Source organism: Anabrus simplex, chromosome 1 (assembly GCF_040414725.1).
Source record: "Anabrus simplex isolate iqAnaSimp1 chromosome 1, ASM4041472v1, whole genome shotgun sequence".
Lineage (NCBI taxonomy): Eukaryota > Metazoa > Arthropoda > Insecta > Orthoptera > Tettigoniidae > Anabrus > Anabrus simplex.
The window spans coordinates 1,775,201,380-1,775,225,806 of record NC_090265.1 but is presented as its reverse complement, the minus strand read 5'-3'; the positions used below and the strand labels follow the sequence as shown (position 1 = coordinate 1,775,225,806).

The following is a 24,427-nucleotide window of genomic DNA, read 5'->3' as shown; positions in this document are numbered from 1 at the left end:
CTATGCACAACCCTTCACCTACTAGCTGACTGTCTATACTGGCTGTGTGCCGCCCTGTGCTGGAGTGTTCTGTGTTCCATCACATGGTCACATCCTCTTTGTTCTGAGAGTTCCGTTGCACCGGTAACTGTCCTTCAGTACGTGTGAATAACGTAATGTGTCCTGTTTCGTTTTCATCTGTTTTGTGTTTTCATTTAAGCCTAGCAATATAAATATACACATGTCGCATCAGAGTCCTGTTCAGGACTTTTACTAGATAAAACCAGACAGAGTGAAATGCAATTTATGTTCTATTTTGTCTGCAAAGGGGTCTTCAACTGGCACAATGACAAGACATTTCAAACTTAACCATCCCACAGGTTTTATTTTAGTGTTCTACTAGTATATTGTGTACGTAAATAGAGTACTGACGAATGTTTTTTCAACTGAGCGAGTACATTTTTAGTTGGTGAAAATAACATTGTGTCATTTCTGAACACCTGTACTGCCATTTTAACCGTGTTGTGTATTTCATATTGACTGAAAAAATCTTAACCCAAAAGCAGTCCTTAAACATGATTATCGGGCGCAAATTTCAATGTTCTGACTGTTCCTTCACGTTCCGACAAAAGAGTAGCGTTACAAAAATGTTGCAAAGTTTGGGTTGGGAAGAAATGAGAGAAAAAAGAGCTGCTCGACTAAGTGATATGTTACATGTTATAAACCTCATTTTAGGTCCGTATTGAAAATTTACAGTACAACAACAATAACTAAACTTTTAGCTTCCACTTTTAATATTAGTTTTATTCTTGATGATTGTTTTTAGGCTGAAGATGCCCTTAATTGAGGGCGAAACATGTCCCATATAACTAAGAGTCTATTTATGTAACCACTAAAAGTGAAAATAAAAGTACTGATTAGGTGGAACAAATTAAAACACCTTTATTGTTGTTGTAAGTGGTATTTCAGAGCTGTCAGTGGAGAGATGGCGTGGAATGACATTAGTAGATGAATAAGTTTGAATGGCGTTTATAAAAGTAGGAAAGATCACAATATGAAGATAAAGTTAGAATTCAAGAGGACAAACTGGGGCAAATATTCATTTATAGGAAGGGGAGTTAGGGATTGGAATAACTTACCAAGGGAGATGTTCAATAAAATTCTAATTTCTTTGAAATCATTTAGGAAAAGGCTAGGAAACCAACAGATAGGGAATCTGCTACCTGGGCGACTGCCCTAAATGCAGATCAGTATTGATTCAGTGCAGCTTTATGCGGGCTGTAACTACACGCAGCACGTCCGGTACAGGAACACTTTCCCAATGACGCGGAGCATGTCGTGTTGCCTCACGGAGTTCCCTCTACTGCACAGTTACAGTCCCGTGTGCTGGCACACTGCTACCAAAACACTCGACCTCAAGCTCCTAATGTTCTGGAACAACTGACTGTTCTGGTCTGCCCAACCTATTTAGTCGTTTTCAGAAGGTTAGGTAAGGCCTGAAGCAGATGTGCCAGTTTTCAGCTTTATGTACACACCCTGGTAGAGAGAATTATCATGCTTTATTAAAATATGAGGGGTCAGTTCTGGTGAACTCTGGTGCCCATACTACGGACATTTCGATAAATTATTTTCATTTATTTCAGTTAATTTATCCAAATATAAAATCATTAAATTTCATTTCTTGTCTGATGTTTTTCACACCTTTCTATGCACTTAATGTATAACCCCCAGCAGAAAAGGTTTTCTTATTTTCTCTCCCATTTTTCTCACCTTTGAATACTCTCACCTTTAGAAACTGTACATATAGCTTTAATTATACTCTGATACAAAATGTAGAAAGCCATCATATCTAAAAAAATAAAATTGTATCTAGTGTTTGCATATCCCTTTTTTTAAATTTGTGTATTCAGCTGCATGTTTTCTTGCTTAATTTTTTTTCTTGTCCTCTGCAGGAACATCTTAAGGTTTTATTGTGTAACCAGACTGAGCTGGGATCGAACCCACCAACTTGAGCTCAGATGGCCAGCCTGAGATAAGCAGGCAACAGATTGGTATTCACTTCGTATTGCTCAATTTCTCTCCATTGTTTCACGGGGCTACTTCGTCTTTACCCTCTCGCCTGGAGTTCAAGTATTTACTTTGGGATCCTCATTTTTCCCATTCTTTTCACATGCTTACACTATGTTCAGTCTACTCTCGGGAATTTCATGCCACTTGCACGGAGTTTACATTGTTCTGCTTTGGTCATCACCTAAGAGCTCTCTTTTCTTTCAAAATTAGTTCTTGTATCAGAATCCCTTATATTGTTACTGGCACCTCGTTACTCCCCAAAACAGTCCTCTCACACACTGATAAAACCCCTCCAGCAATAGGAAAAATGTGACAAATGATTCAGTTGAAATGCTCTCACTGTCTAACAAACATTCAAAGACATTTTGAACAGTATTTAACATCATCTCACTCCTTTCTCTTTTATCAAGGTCATTACACTTATTAGATTTTTCATTTCTCCTGCACACATGCTATATCAAAGATCTGAATTGGTAGGAAGATTTAGACTACAGAATGTAGTTAATCAACATTTATTCTGAATATTTAGAACAATAATTACAATAAAAATGCACAATTAGATACACATCACTTGTAAGTTTCATATTAGTCAGGAATAATAGTCTGGCAGCAGATAGCTATTCACTTCCTTGGTATTGCTCAATTTGTTCTCTCCATTATTTTCCGGGTCCATTAGTAACACCAAACATTAAGCTTTTTCAGCATCAGATGTAGGAGGCCCAATCCTTAAAAGTACTTTTCCAATATTCTTGCGTTCTGACAGGTGTTTTGATGCATCGACAATCTGAAACAGACAACGTGAAAAAATAAAACTATCTTATAGAGATGAAAAAATTAGGTAACTATCTGAGTACACCTGAAAAGAAATAAGCAAAATGTATAACATCATTCCAAGACAGTTATGTCAACAGAAAATGCAGGGTTATTCAAAATGATTGCCAGGATTTCACGATTTTGTTTTGGAAACAATGGAAAACATAATATTATTCTTGCAGCAATGGTTAGACAACCTCAAAGTTTTATTCTGCAACAGCTATCGTGACATCAGTTACCATCAGATGGCAGTCAAAAGTACTTTACAAAATGGCAGTCAGCAGTAAGAAGAAAGTTTTATGCTCTTGAATATCATCAATATTCGTCTGTTACCATAGTCCAGTGCAATTTTCGAAAGAAATATGGGAAGGACCCTCCCTCTGACAACTCTATTCACAGATGGTATGCTCTATTTGTGGTCACAGGTTGTTTGTGTAAAGGGAAAAGCAGTGGGTGTCCCATAGTGTCGGAAGCAGGAGTGAATTGGATCAGGAGTGCTCATCTCCGTAGCCCTAAGAAATAGACTATAAGAGGCAGCAGAGAACTGAATGTACCTCAAACCACATTATGAGGCGTGTTGGGAAGACACGCGAAGATAAGTCATATCACAGAAGCATCAAGCTTTAATAGGTAATGACGAAGTCCTACTTTTGAATTTTTGTATCATACTGCAAGAATGTTGTGAAAATGATTGTTTTTGTAACAGACTAGTTTTCAGCAATGAAACAACTTTTTATGTGAGTGGAAAGGTGAAAAAACAAAATGCTCAAATTTGGGGAGCAACAAATCCGCGCTATTATGTGGAATGTGCGCGACTCCCCAAGGGGAATGTGTTCTGTGCCGTTTTGAAGACCAAGGTCTACGGTCCGTTTTTCTTCAATGAACAGACAATGTCAGGGCTGACTAGCTGGACACGCTTACAGAATGGCTGTTACCCCAGTTGAATGCCTGGGACGATTACATGCAGCAACAGGATGGTGCACCACCTCATTTCCAAAAGGAGGTTAGAGTGTTTTTAAACCAGGAACTACCACAACGATGGATATGGTACAGAATGGATTGTGATTGGATGCTAAGGTCTGGCCACCACGTTCACCAGATTTACCACAATTTGATTTCTTCCTGTGGGGATACGTTGAAGTGTTTGTTCCTCTCCTATCGGTGAATATTCTGGAAATGGAGCAGTGCATCTGAGCCACCTTCTTAAACATCACTGCTGACATGTTGGGGTGTATGTGGGAAGAGATGGACTGGATGGAGTAGATGTGTGTAGACTGACAAAAGGCACACATCGAGCATTTGTAATGTATGTAAAAAAAAACTTTACAAGTTACAGTACAAGGCATTCATACAGCACCAACTCAAGGCCTTATGGTGTGGGGTGCTATTGGGTACAACCACAAATCACAGGTGGTGCATGTCCAGGGCACTGTGACCAGTTTGACCTACGTGAATGACATCTTGCAACCCCAGACGCCAAATTTCAGCAGGACAATGAGCAACCGCATGTTGGTGCATGAACACGTGCCTTCTTGTTGTCACAGGATGTCAGACTGTTGCCCTGGCCCTCCCGATCACCGGACTTGTCGCCAATTGAAAACGTGTGGGATAGGGTGAAACTACGGGTGTGGCACTGTGACCCAATGCCAACCACCAAAGATGAACTATGGAATTCAGTGAATGCAGCATGGAGGACCCAGTGTCTATTGAGCAACAGGACACTTGCTGAACCTAGGTGACAAATTCTAATTGTTTCTGATGCCGTGGCGACAAGTATACAGTTTAGTTAAATTACATAAACTTCAGAACAAATTTAAATTTCTGTTCTGAGCTGACAAATTCCATTCAGAGTGCCCGCTGGTAACCTAAATCTGTTTTCCCTGCATTTTCCCTGTTTTCCCTAGGATATTCCAGTTTCCCCTGCATTAAATTTAGTGGCACTTGACGCATAATGTTTATCATACTCCGGAATAATCACTTTGAAATATATTTTGCACTAACACTTATAATGGCATAAAAAACTTTAAATAAATTTATTGTAAGTCAAACAAGGTACATTTTATCATGGAGTGCCAATCTGTGAAGTGGATTATCAGTACAGCCTGGACTTCCATGCACTATCAAATCTCAAAATATGCATGCATTCATACACTATCACATGGCAAAACATGCACAATAAACTAGAAAATATGCACAATGAAAATTCAGTTCGTTTTGAAACTTTGTACAAAAACTGATTTCTCCAAATTGTCTTGATTTAATCTCATCCGTTTATCTGACAGCACATTCTTAAGCACAAAATACGACCTTTCTACACAAGTGGCAGGTGCTTGCTTAAGAAGACATTTGGGACAAAGCGAGGTCAAATTGTATGTATTTTGCATTTTCACCACAATACAACTTTTATAAGCTTGAATTCAAAATGAGGTTTTGAACACATTTTGTTACGCTTATCTGTAGCTGCCGCAGCTACTTCTCCATGCGATGATTGCAGATGGTCTTCAATAACTGCTAAAGATTGAAGCTGCAATAAAGACGCGTGAGAGTTTCGGGTAGGAAATTCTAGGATAACAACTTAAGGTTCAGTGCAAAACCAAGGATTGTAACCTGCTATCTCAGTAATACAGGGTGTGGATCCATGGCTAAATGGTTAGCGTGCTGGCCTTTGGTCACAGGGGTCTCGGGTTCGATTCCCGTCAGGGTCGGGAATTTTAACCATCATCGGTTAATTTCCCTGGCACGGGGGCTGGGTGTATGTGTTGTCTTCATTTCATCCTCGTCACAACATGCAGGTTGCCGACGGCGTCAAATCAAAAGACCTGCACCTGGCGAGCCGAACCCATCCTGGGATCTCCCGGCACTAAAAGCCATACGCCATTTCATTTCAGTAAGGCAGTGTCACAGAAGTGTAATACAAGTTTTGTTTGGTTTTGTTTGTCTGACATAGAAAAAATGAGCCATCATTTAGTAATGCAATTTATAACTGGGACACCTTATTCCTAAGAATTAGAGATCTATGTGGGGCTTTCCGGCTTACATCAATGTTTACTCAAGCAACATATATGAAGTGCTTGGTTAATTGGTTTATAGAATCTCTACCGTATGTACTAACTTTGGTTGTCAGATAGGATGCCAGGAGTACATTCTATCCATCTCAATAACAGACATACTGTATAATGCAGAAAAAAGTCCCAAATTCTGCAAACCAACATTCATAAAAGGCACTGTCATGCAAGTTAATACAGTAGAGTCTTGCTCATCCGACCTTCGCTTATCCGACATTCCGTGTTATCCGACACTGGTAGACTTAATTTGAACTTTTGGAGGAGACTAAATTCAGGCACACCCGCTGTGGAGGGTGCGACCGTGGGACAAGCACTGGCCTGACCGCTGGCGGTAGGACAGTTTTTTTTCTCAAGGACAGGTGCAGTGAGTCTTGTCATTGTTCACTGTAGTATTGGTTGGGTGCGGATGTTATAGTTTTCATATCCTCTGTGAGTATAGCGAGTAAATGGAAGAAAGTGATTGTTTCTATAGAAGACAACTTGAGTGCATTAAAGAGACTGGACAAAGGGGAAATTCTTCAAACTGTGGCTTCAGATTATGGATGTTGGATGTGTTACAGTGGGAGACTGGAAAAAAACAGAGGGAAGAAATTTAAACGTGGTGCTCTACCAGAGCAGAGAAAAAATGAAAAATGTGAGTACGAAAAAGTAAGTGAAGCACTATTTCTTTGGTTATCTCAACACCGGGAGAAGGACCTGCCAATATCTGGCCCCATTCTACAGGAAAAGGCTGCGTATTTCCAGAAGGAGTTTAATGAAGGGGACCCTAAATTTCCTGCCAGTGCTGGGTGGCTTGATCGGTGGAAAAAACGGTAGGGCATTAGGCAGCTTAATATCTGTAGAGAAAAGTTTCCTTTCGTAAGACATCTGGAATGTTTTCGTTCAATACTGCATGTACTGTACAATTGAATTGATAATTCAATAAACAGAGTACCGGAAAACATGTCATTGTTTTAGTACTAGAGTATAGCCTTCCTGTTTGTTTCAGTTCATTTTCAAAGTTATTCTGTATTATCCGACATATTCGGTGATCCGACCTACTCCAGGTCCCGTTTAGGTCGGATAATCGAGACTCTACTGTAATATATATGTGTCAAAGTCAAAAGTAAAGTCATATTATGCAATATGAACGTCCAAATATTCGCTATTAAATGCAAAATATTCAAAATATGGTTTAAGCATAGGGTTGCCACCTGTCCCGTACTGTACACAACATCCTGTATTTGAAGTGAACATTTTTTGTCCTATATTATGAACTGTTATATTATGAAACGCGACTTCGGATTTTAAAATATTTAGAGACGAAGAAAAGACAAAGGGCCATTCAAGTTCAAAGTAGCTCCATTATTATTTTTTCTTCGGAGCATCAGAAGAAGGAAATCTCGTGATATTTCACCATTTGCCGTTAAAACTGAGCAGGCTGGGTAATTTACCTCGTCTTCCACCGTGTACTTCCGTAGGTCTACCATTCCAATTTTGAACATGATTGTTTGTACTGAACATGTCTCGTATAGAGTTCCATGGCATGATACAGTTAGAAAGTGGAATTTTAAAGTCAGCTAAGTCAAATGTGAAGTACAGATGGAGAAAATAATTTAGTTCTGGTGTTTTTTCTGCATGTTTTGTCATATGTAATGTATTGTACTGTATGTATTAAGAGTGTGCAAGTTTCTTTTATGAATTTCAATAATTATCTGATTCTGTTAATGAAACTAATTTTAATCTAATTGAAATTCCTACCTAAAGTTTGATTTTTAAATATTTTTTGAACTGTCTCTTATTTTTGTGAAAAATTTGGCATAGATAAATGTCCTTTATTTCTTATATCAAAAAGTGGCAACCCTAATTAAGCATGTATTTTCCCCTAAAAAGGCCAAAACATGCAAACATGCAGGAAAAAAGAATGGTTATTAGTAATCATTAAGTCATAAAACTAATATCTGCAAAGTAACTAGCTTATTTAAAATAAAAAAAACATGCACTTCCATGGAAATCTGGGCTCTAGTTATCAGTAATCAGCCATTATATGAAACACTACAACCAATGAAAATGAAATATCATCATCATCATCATCATCATCAATGTCCCACTCCAATCAGCCAGGTGTGGTTAACAAGCCGCCTCCACTTCTTTCTGTCCTTCCACTTTTCCTGCTCCATTACTTCCGCCACATTCAATTCAGCTTCTCTACCGGCACATTCAATTCAGCTTCTCTAATGTCCTTCCAAATCTGATCCATCCACCTTCTTCTCGGTCTTCCAACTGGTCTCTTTCTCTTAACTTCCCTTTCTAATTCCCTTCTTGCTACCCATTCCTTTCCCATTCTTTTTACATGTCCGAACCATTTCAGTATTGCTTTCTGTATGTTCTGTACTAACAGTTGTATATTTAGCTCTTCTCTGATTTTAATATTTTGAATTCTATCTCTTGTCTACTTTGCTCATAGTAAGCCATCAGTCAATCCCTCTTCAAACTAATGCCTTGGCGTGACTGAGTGTGCCAGTTTCTAAACAGAACAAACGTATCGGTTAGTGTTCAGAAACTCTGAAATAAGATGCAAGGTTCCGGTAGCAAATGGAATTGTCATTTGAATACATATGCTGGTCAACTATTGTGCAAAGAAACAAGCACCAGTGATACAATCTTTCTTTGTAGAATTGTTTTGTGATAATTTTGCTTTTCTGCAATAATTTCACGTTAATAGTGAGGAGAAATCCTTAATTATGGGGGATCCATAATAGTTAACCCATCTACATTATGTAAATTACATAGTTAGCCTTAGAAATGCTGTACATTTTAAGAAGAACATTAAGATAAGAGTTACTGTATTTTTGATTTATAATATTATAATTCAAGTATTGGGTTTAATCAGAACAAGGCAATTACAAATTAATGGGGGAAAAGTTATCTACAAACATTTAATTTTACTATCGAAGAGAAGACCTGGAATTACAATTCACTCTTAATGATAATGTAAGCTACCCCATACAAACTAATGCAATACTAGATACATTGCACGCTTTTATACTGCCATCTTTTAACAGTTAGCATATCTATCTCCCTCTCTCTCTCTCTCTCTCTCTCAAAAAGTACTACTCGCTGCATATGAACGAGTCTGTTCTACATATTATTGTGTGTCTGCCAATTACTTCACCTGGTCAAGAGGCCACACCGAGTCAATGCGTGGAGCGATCTTGCCATCCTTGTAGAAGCGAAATAACTCTTCCATAGCTTGACGAATACGTTCTGGTTCCTCATCCATCAACTTTCCAAGATGTAGACCAGCAACTACACGATTCCCGTTCACGAGGTCCAAGGTAGACACATTCTTCATGCTCCAAGCAATCTTCAGCATTTCTATCATACCCACTTTATGATGTCCTGACAGCATACTGTTAATACCTGCAAGAATGTAAAAAATCATCAAGATCAACAATTCTGTTCAGGATAATCAGCAACACTAAAAAAACTCATACTGTACATGCCAAAAACCACAAATATATTTTAAAAATTGCACAAATAGGGAAACCAAAACTTACTGTAAAAATAACATACTTTTGCAAACAGTTGCATGAATCTGTTTGTTTAGCTAGAATTGTTGTCATATGTACCGTTATAAAGAAGTGGAATCTGAGATAAGGCTTTTTGCAGATGGTATTCTGTTTAGAGTAGTAAGTTACAAGATTGTGAGCAACTGCAAAATGACCTCTAATGTTGCGAGATGGACAGTACACAATGGCACAATTATAAATGGGGTTAAAAGTCAGGTTGTGAGTTTCACAAATACAAAAAGTCCTCTCAATTTTAATTACTGCGTTGAAGAGGTGCAAGTTCCTTTTGGGAATCATTGCAAGTTCCTTTTGGGAATCATTGCAAGTTCCTAGGTGTTAATGTAAGGAAAGACCTTCATTGGTCGTAATCACATAAATGTGACAGTAAATAAAGAGTACAGATCTCTGCACATGATTATGGTATTTATCAATCAATCAATCAATCAATCAAGATCTGCATTTAGGGCAGTCACCCAGGTGGCAGATTCCCTATCTGTTGTTTTCCTAGCCTTTTCTTAAATGATTTCAAAGAAATTTGAAATTTATTGAACATCTCCCTTGGTAAGTTATTGCAATCCCTCCCTTCCTATATAGGAATATTTGCCCCAATTTGTGCTCTTGAATTCCAACTTTATCTTCATATTGTGATCTTTCCTACTTTTAAAGATGCCACTCAAACTTATTCGTCTACTAATGTCATTCCAGGCCATCTCTCCGCTAAAAGCTTGGAACATACCACTTATTACATGTGATAAAATTAATTTTTGGGTCCGTATTGAAAGTATTTGTATTAAATAACTAGTATGTTTTTACTGTTCACCCACCTATTCAATACAATACAATCTTAAAAATTCAGACTTTATACTTATCAAAATTGTTAACATAAAATTAATACATTGGATGGTACATGTTTCGCCTATCAATAGTACGCAGCCATATTTTTTACCTTAGGAATAGATCAGGTACCCAACTGGAAATGACTTATGAATACTGTTAAGAACTATGTCTTGTAAAATGGATCAGAGATTGTTAAACAACTATTACAATATAAAATGTAGTATACTATTACTTAACAACATAACCATGTGCAGAGATCTGGGTTGCAATAACAATGTAAAGGGGAGGGCAATTCAGTCCCTGGTAAGACCCCAACTAGAATATGGTTCCAGTGTATGGGACCCTCACCAGGGTTACTTGATTTAAGAACTGGAAAAAATCCACAGAAAAGCAGCTCGATTTGTTCTGGGTAATTTCCGAAAAGAAGAGTAGCGTTACAAAATTGTTGCAAAGTTTGGACTGGGAAGACTTGGGCGAAAGGAGACGAGCTGCTTGACTTAGTGGTATGTTACAAGTGATAATTCTCATGTTTGGTCCGTACTGAATTTGATGTTTTTCAATAGTATTACAAAAATGTTTATTAGGACCACAGCTGTGTTCCGAGCGGTCAGTGGAGAGATGGCATGGAATGATATCAGTAGACTAATAAGTTTGAGTAGTGTTTTAAAAAGTAGGAGAGATGACAATATGAAGATAAAGTTGGAATTTTAAGAGTACAGATTGGGGTAAATATTAGTTTATAGGAAGGGGGTTAGAGATTGGAACCAAGGGAGATGTTCAATAAATTTCCAGTTTCTTTGCAATCATTTCAAAGGCTAGGAAAACAAGATAGGGAATCTGCCAACTGGTCGACTGCTCTAAATGCAGATGGATTTTTTTCCAGTTCTTGAATGAAGAAATTCTAGTGAGGGTCCCATACACTGGAACCATACTCTAGTTGGGGTCTTACCAGAGACATATGCCCTCTCCTTTACATTCTTACTACAACCCCTAAACACAAGAAGCGAGGTTGGATAAGGAGATCAGCAGAAGGGTACAAGCGGGAAATATGTTCTACCAGAATGTAACAGAGAAGTTCCTATGAAATGTGAAGAAATAATGCACAAGATGTACTATACTGGTATATTAACATATGCATCAGACTGACAGCAAGAAATTAGTAAAAGTCAGGGGAGACAAGGAGAGAGAGTTATAAATATTGAGGTCAGAAAAGAGATAGGGGGAGACAAACTGAATGATAGGATGGAGAAGAATAAATTGAGATGGTTTGGACATGTTTTGAGGATGGAGGAGGGAAGGATACCAAAACAAATGTTGGAGGCTAAGATGGAAAGGGGAAGGGCAAGAGGGAGGCCCAGAGCAAGATGAATGAACTGTCAAGAATAGTATATGAAAAAGAACACTGGACTGGAAAACAATTACTGAAGAGGAGTGGTGGAAAGAGAGGCAGCAGAGGAGAAGCCATCAACACTCCGACCTGGCAAGAACTGGGTAAGGGGAAATGAAAATGGTGAATAGGATAAATTTAATGACAGGTCAGAGAGGAAAAGGAAACCTTGTAGGTTTGTCAGGCATTGCTTAGACTTGCTGCTACCAATCTTCGAAAGATGAACCGTACAAAGTTTGTAACTAAATTACTACTTTCTACATTCATAAAATTCTTAATATTCCTCTGTGCAAAAATTACTATTTATCTGAACAAGTTGAAGATGTTAGTGCTAGAAAAATTGAACTGTATCTAGTATGAACTCAAAGCCTGGCTGCAATATAGACTTACAGTTAGGTGGTAACATCACAAATTCCATCTGGCTTGGAAAACTATGTGAAGAGCAATTGTCTATCAGAAGTAGAATTTTTCATTTGAGGCGGCTTTCATTTTACTTTCCAGCCACGAGTGAAAAATTTCATGAGTCATCCACACTCTGGTTATGGCTGTACTCAAATGGTAGGAAATTTACTCCTTTAAAACACCTTGGCCGGGCTGAGTGGCTCAGACGGTTAAGGCACTGGCCTTCTAACCCCAACTTGGTAGGTTCGATCCTGGCTCAGTCCGGTGGTATTTGAAGGGGCTCAAATATGACAGCCTCATGTCGGTAGATTTACTGGCACGTAAAAGAACTCCTGCAGGACTAAATTCCGGCATCTCTGCGTCTCTGAAGACCGTAAAAATAGTTAGTGGGACGTAAAGCAAGTAACATTATTAAAACACCTTGGACATCCGTATTTTCCAATAATCAAGGGGCTGGGGTGAGGTGGGGTGGGGGAGTGGGGGGCAATTTTTCTGTGCCTGCGGAGATAATGCAGAGCACTGCTGTTCTCTCTTTCAACTTCAGGACGATCCACTGTTTGCCTTTCAATGCCAATGTATCATTAAGAGTCATTTTATAAAATAAGGCTGTTTCATCAGCATTAAATATAAGGGGTGATCAAAAAGTTTCTGTATGATTGCCGTGCAGTCCTGAAAATGGATGCCAATCAGGCAAAATTGCCATGGGCATTTAGGCACTCATCTCACCGACACACCAGGTTGAAGGTCCCTGCATGGTAAAAGACAATGTAAGAAATTATTATGTTAATAAAAACCACCTTTCCAATACTCTATGTCCTTTATATTTAGGATAAAACCATTTAATTACATGTTTAGCTCAATCATAGTGAGCATCATCAGCTATAGATAACAAACCATGGTGGGTCAGGGCCCTGATCCTGGTATATATAACGAAAAAATGTCTAATATACATTGATAAAATATGAATTTTAACAATTTAAAAATAATCAATGAGATTATATTATGTCTATTAAAACAAATTGATCATTAAAATTGCTTAAAATGTAAACTGTAATGAATGACTTAAAATATTATAGTATGTAGTGATTAGATGTTGGTATGAATTGTTGACCATTATATCTTCGCTCAATTGCATTAGACTGTTTATGGTAAAAATAGTTATTCACGTAAGGGTGAGCTCTTGTAATAAACTATGATGTTGGTTTTTTTAAATAAACATGATGAAGAATACTAAAATCAATATCAATCAATACTGATACTGATCTGCATTTAGGGCAGTCGCCCAGGTGGCAGATTCCCTATCTGTTGCTTTCCTAGCCTTTTCCGAAATGATTTCAAAGAAATTGGAAATTTATTGAACATCTCCCTTGGTAAGTTATTCCAATCCCTAACTCCCCTTCCTATAAATGAATATTTGCCCCAGTTTGTCCTCTTGAATTCCAACTTTATCTTCATATTGTGATCTTTCCTACTTTTATAGACGCCATTCAAACCTATTCGTCTACTAATGTCATTCCACGCCATCTCTCCGCTGACAGCTCGGAACATACCACTTAGTCGAGCAGCTCTTCTTCTTTCTCTCAATTCTTCCCAACCCAAACATTGCAACATTTTTGTAACGCTACTCTTTTGTCGGAAATCACCCAGAACAAATCGAGCTGCTTTTCTTTGGATTTTTTCCAGTTCTTGAATCAGGTAATCCTGGTGAGGGTCCCATACACTGGAACCATACTCTAGTTGGGGTCTTACCAGAGACTTATATGCACTCTCCTTTACATCCTTACTACAACCCCTAAACACCCTCATAACCATGTGCAGAGATCGGTACCCTTTATTTACAATCCCATTTATGTGATTACCCCAGTGAAGATCTTTCCTTATATTAACACCTAGATACTTACAATGATCCCCAAAAGGAACTTTCACCCCATCAACGCAGTAATTAAAACTGAGAGGACTTTTCCTATTTGTAAAACTCACAACCTGACTTAGCCCCATTTATCAACATACCATTGCCTGCTGTCCATCTCACAATATTTTCGAGGTCACGTTGCAGTTGCTCACAATCTTGTAACTTATTTATCACTCTATAGAGAATAACATCATCCGCAAAAAGCCTTAGCTCCGATTCCACTCCTTTACTCATATCATTTATATATATAAGAAAACAAAGGTCCGATAACACTGCCCTGAGGAACTCCCCTCTCAACTATTACAGGGTCAGACAAAGCTTCACCTACTCTAACTCTGAGATCTATTTTCTAGAAATATAGCAACCCATTCAGTCACTCTTTTGTCTAGTCCAATTGCACTCATTTTTGCCAGTAGTCTCCCATGATCCACCCTATCAAATGCTTTAGACATGTCAATCGCGATACAGTCCATTTGACCTCCAGAATCCAAGATATCTGCTATATCTTGCTGGAATCCTACTAGTTGAGCTTCAGTGGAATAACCTTTCCTAAAACCGAATTGCCTTCTATCGAACCAGTTATTAATTTCACAAACATGTCTAATATAATCAGAAAGAATGCCTTCCCAAAGCTTACATACAATGCATGTCAAACTTACTGGCCTGTAATTTTCAGCTTTATGTCTATCACCCTTTCCTTTATACACAGGGGCTACTATAGCAACTCTCCATTCATCTGGTATAGCTCCTTCGGCCAAACAATAATCAAATAAGTACTTCAGATATGGTATTATATCCCAACCCATTGTCTTTAGTATATCCCCAGAAATCTGATCAATTCCAGCCGCTTTTTTAGTTTTAAACTTTTGTATCTTATTGTAAATGACATTGTTATCATACGTAAATTTTATTACTTCTTTGGCCTTAGTCTCTTCCTCTATCTCGACATTATCCTTGTAACCAACAATCTTTACATACTGCTGACTGAATACTTCTGCCTTTTGAAGATCATCACATACACACTCCCCTTGTTCATTAATTATTCCTGGAATGTCCTTCTTGGAACCTGTTTCTGCCTTAAAATACCTATACATACCCTTCCATTTTTCACTAAAATTTGTATGACTGCCAATTATGCTTGCCATCATGTTATCCTTAGCTGCCTTCTTTGCTAGATTCAATTTTCTAGTAAGTTCCTTCAATTTCTCCTTACTTCCACAGCCATTTCTAACTCTATTTCTTTCCAGTCTGCACCTCCTTCTTAGTCTCTTTATTTCTCTATTATAATAAGGTGGGTCTTTACCATTCCTTACCACCCTTAAAGGTACAAACCTGTTTTCGCATTCCTCAACAATTTCTTTAAACCCATCCCAGAGTCTGTTTACATTTTTATTTACCGTTTTCCACCGATCATAGTTACTTTTTAGAAACTGCCTCATACCTGCTTTATCAGCCATATGGTACTGCCTAATAGTCCTACTTTTAAGACCTTCCTTTCTATCACATTTATTTTTAACTACCACAAAAACAGCTTCATGATCACTAATACCATCTATTACTTCAGTTTCCCTATAGAGCTCATCTGGTTTTATCAGAACCACATCCAAAATATTTTTCCCTCTGGTTGGTTCCATCACTTTCTGAATCAGCTGTCCTTCCCATATTAACTTATTTGCCATTTGTTGGTCATGCTTCCTGTCGTTCGCATTTCCTTCCCAATTGACATCTGGCAAATTCAGATCTCCCGCTACAATCACATTTCTTTCCATGTCGTTTCCCACATAGCTGACTATCCTATCAAATAATTCCGAATCCGCATCAGTGCTACCCTTTCCCGATCTGTACACTCCAAATATATCAAGTTGCCTATTATCTTTAGAAATGAGCCTTACACCTAGAATTTCATGTGTCTCATCTTTAACTTTTTCGTAGCTTACAAATTCTTCTTTCACCAGAATGAAAACTCCCCCTCCCACCTTTCCTATCCTATCTCTACGATACACACTCCAGTGCCGTGAGAAAATTTCTGCATCCATTATATCATTTCTCAGCCATGATTCAACTCCTATTACAATATCTGGTAAATATATATCTATTAAATTACTTAATTCTATTCCTTTCTTTACAATACTTCTACAGTTCAACACTAACAATTTTATGTCATCCCTACTTGATTTCCAGTTCCCTGTTCCCTTATCACCGCTCCCTAGGCCATCCCGTTTCCCTGAATGTACCTCCCTATTACCCTTCCAAACAAATTTCCTAACTTATACGTACCACTGCGGTTTAAATGAAGGCCATCCGAGCGCAGATCCCTTTCTCCTACCCACCCATTAGGATCTAGAAATTTCACTCCCAGTTTCCCACATACCCACTCCATAGTCTCATTTAAATCCCCAATCCCCAATCAATCGCATATAATGGTTGAAAAACAAACTTCACTGATGATAAAACGTTGTCTGGATCAGCGTAAATTAACCTTTATGGGACTTCCTCGCGTTGTGTTTCAAACATTATTTTGTGTAGTAATGTGTTAATATTGGTCATACCAATATAATGGTCCGTTATTGGACATTATAAATTTTCCAGCTAACTCATTCTTGGTTGCCTGCGTTTCGCCCTCGTGTGCTAAGTTAGGCTTGTCAGTTGGGACTTGGTATTATAAATTTACTCATTCAGGACAAATATTTTAGGTTCCCTATGGGAATCAACATCTATATCAATTAATATTGGTCTCCTAATGGAGAACTACTGATCTCGTAGGTGAAATTTAAATCAGGTGTATCCTGTAAAAGAAGAAAAAGGGAGAATAGTATGTGTGTCAGCTGTTTGAATTTAAAGGCTGTACCACTGTAAGGAAATAACAGAAAGCGCTTACCCATGTGTGATTGATGGGAGATTAGTCCCTTGGTTGTTTACTGAGGTTTGATGGTCACCGACTTGCTGCTACGTGTGTTGTACGAATGCGGTCGTGGAGGCGGGGAAGGTAGCGGGAAGGGGAAGGGAGGCGGGGCGTAACGCGAGTTGTCGGCCAATGGAGGGGATGCAGTGTTAGGAGGCATTGTAGGAGTGGCTACTGTTGCTGTTACTACAGGAGGATTGAAAGCATGTTTATAATGAAAAATCTTCATGAACATCTAATCACTACATACTATAATAACATTTTGTCATTTTAATGATCAATTTGTTTTAATAGACATAATATAATCTTATTGATTATTTTTAAATTGTTAAAAATTCATATTTTATCAATGTATATTAGACATTTTTTCGTTATATATAGCTGATGATGCTCACTACGATTGAGCGAAACATGTCCTTTTAATTAAATTGTTTTATCCCAAATATAAAGGACATTGAGTATTGGAAAGGTGGTTTTTATTAACATAATTTCTTATTCTGAAATCAAATACGGTTGTAAAATGAGATTTATAACTTGTAATAAAAGACAATGTTCCGCTGTGTGAAGAGTTTGTAACCGCCCGCTGCACATCCTCATCTGACAGGAACCGTCGATCCTTCAAGGCCTCTTTGAGGGGATCGAAGGTTATGGCCGGTCCGCCTTAATCGCCTCATCCACCGCCTGCTTGTTGCTGTTGTCCGTACTAGATGAGGCTGGCCTCCCAGATAGACTGGCGTTGACGTGCACCATTCCACAATGGTGGTTTTCGACAAATGTGTTTCCCAATACATTCTTCATTCTCTGATGGATGTCCACCAGTGTTTGTCCTTTGGCAGCCAAAAACAGAATAACAGCACGTTGGTCCTGTTTGAAAGCATTTGGTAATAACGTCACCATAGTTTTCATGGCCGCATTTAACGCACCTCGGCACAACATAACTGCCATACTAATCTCTTTGCCTACATGTCCATTCTTATATACCTGCATCGGAGTCATGCTAGGTTGCATGTCCGCTGCAGCAGCAATGCCCTCGAAAGGAAACTTTCTGATCACACCTTGTACATCATCTGCAGTATAATCTTTCATAACTTCCCTCAACTGCTGCTCCTTCCAAGTCTCGACCAACTTCATAGGTGCATTGTTTGCTTCCCCTCTTGCAGTGTACTGGATGATTCTATCTATTTACACTGATGTAAACATCCAGTGCCAACTTTGAAGTTTGTGACATTTCAAGATTATGTCAGAGATATAGCTTGGGCACACAGCATTGGTCCATCAACTTGCACACTTTTTACATGTAGCCACAAACCATGAATAAACAGCTTTGTCCATTTCCTCAGTCTGTTGCTCTCATTCTCTTGTTGGAGACCGAGTGCACCAGATTAAACATTCTCCTGTATTTTATTTCGTTCCTTAAGGAATTTTTAAAATGTTTATCTGCTGACATTTCTTTGCAACATTGATTTCTTGTGACCATCTATTCTAAAATTCTTAATGTCTCCTTTTTCTTTCCTGTTGAATTAGTTAACATACTTCACCCGAGTTTTACATCCGAGGCTCATATTATTCTTGAAAGCAACTTCTTCAGTAATCCATCTGTTGACCTGCTGAGCCCAACAGAGACAGATTTTCTTTCAGGGTTTTCTCCCTTAGCCTTTAGTGTCCATTCACCTCAACCTACAAGGCAGCAGGTTGTACTCAATCCCTGAATACAGGGCTGCCTCTTTCGCCATCTCCACCGTACCGAAGTCTACCTTCTTCGCTGTAGAAGTCCTTGAGGTCTTCACTCGTAACCTTGAGCTAGGACCCTTACCAGGCATTACACACTGGGTCAGTGTGCTCTGGGACTCACATGGGCAGGGGCGCCACTCCCTAGCTAGGACTGCCTTCAAAAAGGGTCCCTACCTGCTACCTAATTGGAGAATTGGAGATGAGGAGATACTTATAGACAACTTCCAGTATTTAGGTAGTGTTCTGTCATCAGACAATACCATACATCAAGAGATTAGCAACAGAATAAAGAAAGCTTCCAAATTCTATCACGCTGTATGCCAAATACTTTGGGATGAAACGTATCAGTTAGTTTCCAAGATCAGCTTGTATTAAATATATCTAGTACCTATACTGACGTACAGCCTGGAAGCAGCAACACTTACTGGGCAAACAAAGAGTTGTCTGCAAGCAACAGAAATGAAGTTCCTCCGTTCTTGTCTACAAAAAATGGAAATGGATAAAATAAGGAATGTGGTTATCTGGCAACAGCTTGGATTCAAAAGAAGCTTGCTGGAGACTCTAGAAGTGAAGAGACTGCAATGGTATGGTCCCATGAAAAGAACGGACCTTCACAGGACTCCTTGTACATACTTTGACCACAATGTTCCTGGGAAGAGACCAAGAGGAAGACCTTGTGATGTTTGGGAAAAACAGATATTGAAGGACCTTGAAATTAGAAATGTGAACTGGCGTCGCATATATGAGCAGCATCTGTGGATGGAAAGGACAAACTGGAGGAGGCTTGTATACCACCGCACCCGTCTTGCTGGAGCGAAGAAATAATGACGACAACGACTTCACGTGACAATATAAATTGTACTGCATGCACAGAACATACACTCTGCACACTGAAATTAGCAATGAAGGACCTGCAATTCATGGTACACTGATACTAATCCTTGTTTACTGTACATAAGGCGACAACATTCCAGTTTTTCATTAAAGGATCAACCAAATTAGTCCCTACAAATGTTAACTACAAAACTGTTTTGCTAATTGTGCAGAACAAGAAACTCCTAACTAGAAATACAGTATTGTACACATTCACTTTAAGGTAATTCCATGGTGCAACTCTCGCTTGTCACATTTGGTACCCTGGAGGAGATCTTCACCTACAGCAAGATTATTCACTCTTATTGCACTGGATATTGTGGTCAACTGCTTTGATTAACACTCCACTGACGAGGATGCTTGCCTAGCACCCCACAAGGTCATCTGAACTCTATCCTATTGAGCACATCTGGCATGCTGTCAAGACCACCCTGGATATTCTTCAAATAAATGTCCATGTATTAGGGGAAGCTGTGATGCTGTCAAGGATCAGGACGGCTTCCCAATGCTTCCAGCAACAAGACAAACACTATCAAGTCAGTGAGGGAGAGGAAGATGATTAAAAACAAAGCAGTGACATGAACTCCACACCTTCATACTCCTCTATCCTGCTTCATTAATATCTCTCTTCTTGCTCAATTTCTTAATCTTTTGACACATAAGAAGAATGGGGACTGACATGGCAAATCTTTCTACAAAGATATTTATCCTTGAGATAGCTCCTACATTTTCTACATGTATTTGCCAACACTGTTCTAATCTTATTTTTTTTACGCATCCATCTCCTTAGATTAAAAGGAACCCTATAACTCTCGCCTTTACTGCATTATTTTAATACAAGCCTAACTGGATGGGAGTACCTTGCATTTCAGTCCAAGATGTGCAAACATGCCAGTAAGGTGCTAACAGTAGAAGAGGGAAAATCTAGCACCTATGTCTAACCCAGTATCAGTAAGGTGTTCGATCACCATCTGTTCCAGTAACGTCTGGAGTAATACAATGTTCTCACTGTCTGTTCTCAAACTCGCAGATTGTCTCTCATCCTCAATGGCCCAATATACCACTGACACTGCTGTACAGGTGTATAAGGAAGGTGTATAGGAAGATGTCCTTGCTCAACAATCTGATGTAGAGAATTTGTCAATATGGTGGGGAGTAAATATATGAGGATGAGTAGGTCCAGAAATCCCGTCATGAATAGTTATAAACTAGGGGAACATATTTTGCAATGCACTAGAGTCAAACTACTTGGCATAACTATCTGATAATTTGAAGTGTGTGAAGAGGCAAGGTGCAAGGCAACAAAAATCCTGGGGTTTCTATATAGGAATTTAAGAGGGCTCAGTCACGAGCAATAAGGTCAGCTTACCATTGCATGGTTTGGCCTGTACTGATGTACGGTCTACCTGCTTGGCATTCCACAACAGCGGAAAACACTAGTAATCTGCAGCGAGTACAACGCTGCGCCGAAAGGCTAATTAACAGTCACTCCCCCTCCCATCCAATAAGGTTACCTTCCATTGAGATCATAGCCAAACTGACCTGATCTTTCTCCAGAAATCCCTCTTTGGCAGATTTCTTATCACTAGTTGTTGTAAAATCTTGTTTTCTGGTAATCTTAAGATGTGAAAGAAATATTCTTTTCTTCATTCTGCTGGTAACAGTCAATCTCTTGATAGACAGTTTTATTGGGAAGGATTCTCAAGACTCCTTCAACCTGTTACTTTTTATTTATGCAAGTTCTGATAATTCTTCCAGTTTTGAGTTTTCATTTTTAATTTGGAACAAGGTTTTGTTTTGGGCACAGAGTGAACCATATAATGCAAGTTACACAACAAGTGTTAAGTAGCAAGTAGTGCCATATCAGAGAAAAGAAACCCCTTATTCTCATTCCTAATGACATAATGAAGAAACCATGAGAAAATGATGAAACATTGAAAACAAGTAGATGAATTACCGATGGCATTAAATATTTACTTACCTATTAGAATAACTCGTCCTAAAGGCTTGAGCAGTTTCTGGCTAACTGCAAAGTTTGGTCCAGACAGACTGTCTATAACAACATCTACACCTTTTGGACTTAATTTCAATAGTTCGGCTTCATACGTGTCTGGATTAAGAACGTGCGTGACTCCATTTTCACGAGCAGCATCATGCTTGCAAGGAGAAGCAGTACCAAAAATGGTGACTGAGCCAACTGAGCGTGCAAGCTGTGTAGCAGCCCAACCAACACCACCTAGAAGTAGAAAGGTAATTACAAATTTAACAACAACTTTATCTTAATATGTAGACTTTCATGACCACTAAATGAATTACTGTATTTGGGGATATTAGGTCGTGTAATATTAATTATCATTTGACTCATTTCGATCCTGCGACCAGGATACAGTAGTCTTCAGAGTAGTAACGAAGCATAATGGCAACCGTCATTCCATAGTAACCAGACTCTAGATAGAGAGACCCTGCTAGAAAGTTCATTCCAGGGCCTCCAGAGTTACGGAGAAAGGAGAAAGATGTTGAGTTAACTATGGAGGGTAGCCATGATCTACTCAGTAGATAACAAAGGTGACGGCTATATACTAAGTAGATCATGGCTACCCTCCATAGTTAACTCAACATATTTTTCCATGACTCTGGAGGCCCTGGAATGAACTATATTTCTAACAGGGTCTCTACCTTGAGTCTGGTTACTATGGAGTGAGTTGCCATTAAGCTTTGTTACTGCTCTGAAGACTATCCTGGTCATAGGATCGAAACGAATCAGCTGATATTACATGGCCTAATATTCTCAAATTATTATAACTATATTTCATGAAGATATACCTTACTTCCTCAGAAGCTAACCAGTACTGTTTTAATGGTTGGAACATGTTAACTCAAAAGACATAGATAATTCTGAGTCATTAAAAATAGAAATGATATTGGCAACCTAGGCAGTGCCTCCAACTAGGCCAATATCCACTGACCAGGCGTACTGATCCTGACTTTACTTGCAGTAGGGTGGCTAGTTCCCTTCCACTCCCCCTGTAGCCAACAGCACATTCAAACAATCAATACTGATTTGCATTTAGGCCAGTCACCCAGGTGGCCGATTCCCTATCTGTTGTTTTCCAACCCTTTTCTTAAACGATTTCAAAGAAATTGGTAAATTATTCCAATCCATAACTCACCTTCCTATAAACCAATATTTGCCCCAATTTGTCTTCGAATTCCAACTTTATCTTCATATTGTGATCTTTCCTACTTTTAAAGACACCACTCAAACCTTGATACCCATTGAAGTGCAGACCAAGCCCAATGTTTCATAACTTTAGAGATATCATGGAATCCGGTGTTTTAATGTGGCTGTCTTGCCACAGTCACCACCCCTCAAGATCATGCAAGTCTTTGATGACGATTGTTTTAAGGGGCCTAACATCGAAGGTCATCGGCCCCTAATGCAAGTCTTGAATGTCGCCTTTATCCAGTATTAAAAGGAATTTTTTCAGATACCTTCTCTCTTACACTTGCTTGTAGTTCTACCGTATGCGTATTTTTTTCAAGATGGGAAGTACACATTGTCTCAGTGCATGCATTTAGTGAAAAAAATTAATGGATAATGAAGTCCATCGTAGCCAAGCAAAGGGCATTCTTGCTTGTTTTAAGGGGCCTAACATCGAAGGTCATCGGCCCAGAAGGGACATTCAGGAGCGAGTATGATGTGCTCAGTTCTGAGAGAGACAATACTATATATAGTGAAAAAGTTTGAGGCAACTGGACCTTTACTGAGAGTGTCTAGCAAACCTCGCCCATCTGATTTGGCAGCCATGCTAGATCACTCATTTTGCTTCAGTCTCCTAAGAAATAGTTATGTCATTTGTCTCAGGAGACTGGTTATTCATAGTTTGCATATTAGAGTGACTAAGGTAAATAAGTTCTGGCCATACAAGGAGACTACCATTCATAAGTTACAGAGCAGGATAAGGAAAAAGTAAGTTTGTTGCTGTGCTTGGGTCCTGGATTTTATCATATTGCTACTGTGAATTCTAAAAATCACATGGTTTACAAATTAGGCCTGGTTCCATCTGACTGGCTCCATGAATCTGGGCCACACACAACCCATACCATATTCATGAAAGACTCCGACACCTATAGAAGGTTGGAGTTTGGTGTGCAGTGTCTGCAAACTGAACAGTACATCCATTCTTCTCAGATATGAACACAGACATACAAGGATATTTTTGTGTAATTTGTCAGGCAACTGGACAACACTGAGCTAACCCAGAGTTATTTTCAGCAAGAGTTGCCACAAGTCAGCTGACTCTTGCTCTGATCAGCAGCTTCTTTGAAGATAGAGTAACCTCTAAGAATTTGTGGTTGCCAAGATCACCAGCCTTTTAAAAAAAAAAAAAAAAAAAAGCAGATTATTTCCTGTGGGGTTATCTGAAGAATAAGGTGTATTGAAATAGACCATGAACAATTAAAGATTTGAAGACCAACTTCACAACTGGAATCAACTGAATAGACTAGGAAATGTTACAGCAAACTGCCACAAACATGGAGAAATAGGTACAGCAGTGTCTGCTCTGATGGTAAGTGTATCTCCCACAGTTTCTTCATATTTAGAATGTAGCTATATCTTCCTATCTGCAAGCAGACAAATGTGAGTTTTCAAAACCACCTGATTTTTATAAGTTGATAAATTTAAAAAATAAGTCTCCTAGAAAAGAAAACTTCATTCCCCAGTCCTGTACTGTTTACTTTTTGCTGTCAGCTGGTACACTTATTTCACCTTAACTTCATATAAACATACACATAACCTAATCAATTGTTGTCACAAACAAAATACACACGTCAACAAACCGCTATATTTGACAATGCCTACCACCAAGCACATGCCACAGAGATCACAACCGTAAAACAATT

General features: G+C 38.8%; 1 protein-coding gene across 2 annotated transcripts in view; it reads right to left on the bottom strand.

Moving 5' to 3' along the window:
* Window positions 1–2,545: 2,545 nt before the first annotated feature.
* Window positions 2,546–24,427, bottom strand: part of LOC136858802 (synaptic vesicle membrane protein VAT-1 homolog) — a 208,906-nt gene continuing 187,024 nt past the window's right edge. For both annotated transcript variants that reach the window (XM_067138619.2, XM_067138620.2), the window contains exons 5-7: window positions 21,504–21,758; window positions 9,082–9,329; window positions 2,546–2,833 (exon numbers count right to left, since the gene is read on the bottom strand). In XM_067138619.2, the coding sequence (XP_066994720.2) occupies window positions 2,738–2,833; window positions 9,082–9,329; window positions 21,504–21,758 (599 nt within the window). In that variant the 3' untranslated portion in view covers window positions 2,546–2,737. The remainder of the gene's footprint in view (window positions 2,834–9,081; window positions 9,330–21,503; window positions 21,759–24,427) is intronic.